Source organism: Engraulis encrasicolus, chromosome 4, assembly GCF_034702125.1.
Source record: "Engraulis encrasicolus isolate BLACKSEA-1 chromosome 4, IST_EnEncr_1.0, whole genome shotgun sequence".
Taxonomy (NCBI): domain Eukaryota; kingdom Metazoa; phylum Chordata; class Actinopteri; order Clupeiformes; family Engraulidae; genus Engraulis; species Engraulis encrasicolus.
Genome location: NC_085860.1, coordinates 11,533,339 through 11,539,053, shown reverse-complemented (window position 1 = coordinate 11,539,053; position 5,715 = coordinate 11,533,339). Strand labels below are relative to the sequence as shown.

Sequence of the window (5,715 nt, the reverse complement as noted above, 5' to 3'; positions counted from 1 at the left end):
GGCCAGTTGAGGAGGCGCGAGTCTGGAGAGAGAGCGCGGATGCTGAAGACGCAGTCAGTCTCACTCTCTGCGCCACACTCCCCCTGAAGCCACGGAGCGCGCTGGAGACATTCTGCCATGCGCTTTTACGCGTGGAAATTGAGCCGATTTTTACTCGCCTTCCAGCAAACATTTTTCTAACTGACAAACGGATCTTGAAAAGCCTTTCAAAATGGAAATATTAACGAACATTTCCGCGACTAAGAACGGCTCCGACTCCTTTGGAAGAAACGAAGAGGTCGCCAAAATTGAAATAACCGTTTTGAGCATTACTTTCGTCGTTGCCGTTATTGGCAACCTCAGTGTGCTGATAGCCATAAACAACACAAAGAAAAAGACCTCCAGAATGCACCTTTTTATCAAACACCTGAGCTTGGCCGACTTGGTGGTCGCCTTTTTCCAGGTTTTGCCACAACTCTGCTGGGAGATAACTTTCCGTTTTTACGGGCCCGATTTCCTCTGTAGGATTGTAAAGCATCTTCAGGTGATGGGGATGTTCGCGTCCACGTACATGATGGTCATGATGACCATGGACCGATACATCGCGATCTGCCACCCGCTGAAGACCCTCCAACAGCCTACTCGCAGGTCCTACATCATGATCATCACCACCTGGGTCGGCAGCCTCATACTCAGCACCCCGCAGTACTTCATCTTCTCCCTGAGTGAAATCAAGAACGGCTCCGACGTCTATGACTGCTGGGGTCACTTCATCCAGCCGTGGGGTGTCAAGACCTACATCACCTGGATCACCGTGGGCATCTTTTTGATCCCCGTTTCTGTTCTGATGGTCTGCTACGGATTCATCTGCCACAGCATCTGGAAAAACATCAAATACAAAACGAGAAAACCCGGCGCGTCGGACTCCGCGAATAAAAAGGGTCTGATAGGCAAGAACTCAGTGAGCAGTGTTACCACGATATCTCGGGCCAAGCTGAGGACGGTCAAAATGACTTTTGTTATTGTTTTGGCGTATATATTGTGTTGGACGCCGTTCTTCACGGTGCAGATGTGGTCGGTGTGGGATGACAACTTCTCCTGGGACGGTATGAATTATTCAGTTTCTAATATTTTATTTACCTTTTATTTATCTATTACCCCTCATTCTCCATAGGCATCACTAACGTGTTTTTATAGCAGTGTGATTACATAGCCTACATGTTGTGTGAAAAACAAACAACAACAACAACAACAACAACAACAACAAAATAAAATAAACGAAAAGATAAAATAAAAAAATAAAAGAATAAAATAAAAACCCTTTTTACCATGGGGGTCAGTTGATCCACTCTGGCTCAACATCACATTATCATTGTTTCGTAAACACTTTCGTAAACAGTTTCCTGTAAACAACTACCTTCCCATATTTTTCTGCAGTACAGTGGCAGTAAACAGTCTCCTTCTGCAGCTGTTTTTCTCTTGGCAATAACTATACATTTCACACAGGGATTAGACCCTACATATGGTTTTGTTGTGCTCACATACACAAACAATTTAACCGGTTTGTAGAAACAAATCGCATATACATTTCCTTTTAAAGGAAAAAAAGAAAGATGTGACCATTTGAATCCTTTCACTGTTTTTCAATGCTAAATGGTAAAAAATGACAGGAAATTACAATTACCGTCTAAGCACCTCTGAATGTTTTTGTCCACTCCCTTCTTTTCCTCCCTATCAGATTGTGTGTGTGTGTGTGTGTGTGTGTGTGTGTGTGTGTGTGTGTGTGTGTGTGTGTGTGTGTGTGTGTGTGTGTGTGTTTGTCTGAGAGAGAGAGAGAGAGAGAGAGAGAGAGAGAGAGAGAGAGAGAGAGAGAGAGAGAGAGAGAGAGACATGCCCTGGGCTGAATGTATGTAAGAGTGAGCCGTACAGTATATGTTTAATATGTGTAATGATGTGTGTAATGTCTTGTGTATCCTGTATTTATGCATGCATGCTACTGAACACCGTAATTTCCCCTCAGGATTAATAAATGATACTCTTCTCTTCTTTACTCTTCTCTACTCTACTCTCCTCTCTCCTCTAGATTCGGAGAACACGGCGGTGACCCTCTCGGCTCTTCTGGCGAGCCTCAACAGCTGCTGTAACCCCTGGATCTACATGGTCTTCAGCGGCCACCTCCTGCAGGACTTCGCCGTCTGCTTCCCCTGCTGCCACAAGATCCAGCAGAAGTTTAAGAAGGAGGACTCGGACAGCAGCATCAGGAGAACCACGCTCCTGACCAAGATCAGCAACCGCAGCCCCACGTGCAGCTCCTCGGGCATGTGGAGAGAGCCCCCCGAACAGCACGACCACTCGCCCAAATCAGACCGCTCCATACCACTCTACCCTCAGCCCTGCTCATCATGACCGCACCGCCGGACGCACTTTAACTTTGTAATCACAGAGGCACATCTTGTCACCAGGCTAGACGGGCAGCCGCCTGGGGCCCCCGAGCCCCTGGATGGTGATTGAGAATAACAGCTCACACGTCACTACAGTAGTGGCAAATTTCTTTGACGTTTTGCTTGGGGCCCCAGCTGAACCTAGAAGAGTCGCCTCTGTTTGTAATTTATTCACTTTCGACAACACCAGAGTGGACTGGACGAGGACCAGGTACTGCAACTTGAATGTGACCTTGCAATGAATGTGTCCGTGAAAAAAAGGAAAAGAAGGAGAAGAGGAAAACAACAAGAAGGGCAGTGCCCTTGACATTCAGGAGTGGATGTGTCCTGTCTAAACTAAGCAGCGTGTTTTTAAAGGAGACTGAGAGACTGTGTTGAGGTTGGAAATGACCCGATCTGTGTTGCTCAGAGAGAGAGAGAGAGAGAGAGAGAGAGAGAGAGAGAGAGAGAGGGAGAGACAGAGAGGAAAAGAGGGAGAGGGAGAGACAGAGAGACGTAAAAGCTTACAGCAGATTCGGGATCAGGAACACAGCAACCTCTCTGACTTTCTCCAGACTTGACTTTGCCTGTCACTGTGGACCCTTCGCCAGTCTGCTGCTGCCCCGTCTGGCAGGTGGTGATTTTACGGCAGGCGGGCTGAGGTGGCACATGCCCAATGGAGGCTCTTCAGACTGCTGTGCTAAGGGCGAAGGGAGGGAGAAGGGAAACGGCTGCTCAGTCCAAGCCATGACAGACTGAAAAGTGGCACATGCCCCAGTGGTGGAGAAATAGGGCCCGGGAACTTTTGGCGTAAAGGGGCCCCTCATTATTAGCGGCTGACTCACTGGTGGGCTCCACACCCTCGTGGGCCCCTATTTTCAGAAATGTAAAAAAAAGGCATGGTCCAAACTAAAAAGTGACCGGCGTGCTGTCTGTGCTGTCTGTATGTGCTGCCAGGGCCACTGACAGCTTTGGCCAGGGCCGGGACAAAAGCAACTAAAAGGGCCCCCAAACCAATACATATAATGTAATAATGAGGACCCAATTCTGGGCTCCCTTTGATCCTGGGCCCGTGACAACTGACCCCTTTGTCCGCCCCTGTCGGCTTCCCTGTGTGCTGCTTTATGGAAATGAGCAACTGGTAGGGTGTTATACGTAATTGCCCTTGCACAACCCCTAAACCTAACCCTGGTCTAGAGCTGGACTGGCCTAACCCAGTGGACTGGTGATGATTTTGGCCTGGCCTTCCCCCTTTATATAATGTCATCACTCCTCATGCCGTATACAGCAAACCTCTCCGAGTCAGGTTTACATATTCATTTTGGCTGTCGTGGTTAACATAACTCATATTGGATAACTAAAAATGGGGTCACAGGCTTCGTTGTCTTTCTCAATGCCTTGCGGACCGGTCTTGGCTGAAAATGCCCAGGTTGTTTTTTTGGCCCAGCCCAGCCCTGCCCTGCCCAGGGCCAGGAGCAGTGTGTAGCACAGCTGGATGGGTTGGTATGGAGGAGCGTAACATACGGGGATGGGGCCCCATAAAGGCTTGGGTCGGCCCTGTATGGGGATGATGAGGGTAAATAACACTGAGGGGCCCCTGATTGCAGAATAGCCCTCGCCAGTTTGATAGCTCGCCTCTCAGGACGGGGTTATTGGCCGGGAATTCACAAGTGCACAACCCAACCACAGCCAGTCAGTCGCAGGAGGTTGCGAAATCACTCTGCAGGATACATCCATCACTGTACACACAGCCTTGAGATATTCCATATGTGCTACACTTGAATGTAAACATGTATGCGTGTGTGCATGTGTGCATGTGTGAGTGCGTGCCTGTGCACAAGTGTGCGTGTGCGTGTGTGCAAGTGTGTGTCTGTATGTGTGTGTGTGTGTGTGTGTGTGTGTGTGTGTGTGTGTGTGTGTGTGTGTGTGTGTGTGTGTGTGTGTGTGTGTGTGTGTGTGTGTGTGTATGCGTGTGTATGTGTGTGCAAGTGCTTGTGTGTGCAAGTGTGTCTGACTGTGCCTGTGTGCTTGTGCATGTGTGCAAGTGTCTCCCTGTGCCTGTGCGTGTGTGCGTGTGTATGCAAGTGTATCTCCCTCTGCCTGTGTGTGTGTGTGTGTGTGTGTGTGTGTGTGTGTGTGTGTGTGTGTGTGTGTGTGTGTGTGTGTGTGTGTGTGTGTGTGTGTGTGCGTGTGCGTGTGTGCACGCTTTAAGGTGTAAGGGTATTTCTTTACTCCTCCTGTAAGCTAAAATGATGTTGATTTTACACCATGTTGCTGGCAATGTGTGCGTTATGCTCTGAAATCACCTCTATCCTCCCCACACACATCTTTTTTACTTTTTTAGTTCAGAATGTAAATGTTATAAACAATCACTTTAAAAGACAGTAATGCACGTAATGTATAGAGTATATATTATTTTGTTGTTGTTGGTCAGTTCAGTTGAAGTTCACAGTTCAAATGATAGTAATGTGATGGAGTGAGCGCATACAAATGTACAGCACAGCGCGGAGCGATGGACATTAGATCAGGTGAGGAAGTCGTGACCAATGGGGACGCAGCACAGCACAGCACAGCACATTACCTCATTCACTTGCAGACACTATATACAGCAGGGCTGGACTGGGGGAGAAATGGGGCCCGGGCACTTTTGGCTTAAAGGGGCCCCTCATAACTAGCAGCGCAGAACTGATTTCCCGGTGGGCCCTGCACCCTCGTGGGCCCCTATTTTCAGAAATGTTAAAAAAAAAAAAAAAAAGAAGGTATGCCGCTATGCCAGATGGCCAGTCCAGCCCTGATATACAGTAGGCTACATACTATGGTCTATACAGTATGACTATCACAAAAACATAGCTCACATTCACAAGTTAGGCATTGGTAGAGTTTAGCAGACACACATGAACCTACATGGCTTTCTATATGATCATTTATCCAAACACACCTCAAATGTATTGTAGTTGCTGTTGTATATCCGGTAAATAGAGCTGTCTCCTCTTCACCTCAATTCATTATCATGAAATATTGTCAAATAGATTCACATTATTCATTTTTTTATATCGTTGTCCTTCCACACAAATGCTTATTGTGGACTGCACAAAGCAATCACTGTAAATAGAAAGAGAATGTACACGTGATGTTACCTGTATGTAATACATAATTATTTTGGTGATGTTACGTGATCTTTATGCTGTTCTGCTTGTACACTGTGCAAAGATGAGATATATTGCTTAATATAAAATTATGTTATGCTATATCTGTGGTCATCTGTTGATTTTGCTAGTCAATACTTCGGTTAATTATTTCTTATTACATACTTCAA

The 5,715-nt window shown here is 46.9% G+C and overlaps 1 protein-coding gene across 1 annotated transcript; it reads left to right on the top strand.

The window, feature by feature from the left end:
• Positions 1-2,914, top strand: avpr1aa (arginine vasopressin receptor 1Aa). The gene is made up of 2 exons (XM_063196689.1): positions 1-1,085; positions 2,063-2,914. The coding sequence occupies exons 1-2, from the start codon at positions 212-214 to the stop codon at positions 2,383-2,385; spliced, it is 1,197 nt and encodes a 398-aa protein (XP_063052759.1). The 5' UTR covers positions 1-211; the 3' UTR covers positions 2,386-2,914.
• The last annotated feature ends 2,801 nt before the right edge of the window (positions 2,915-5,715 follow it).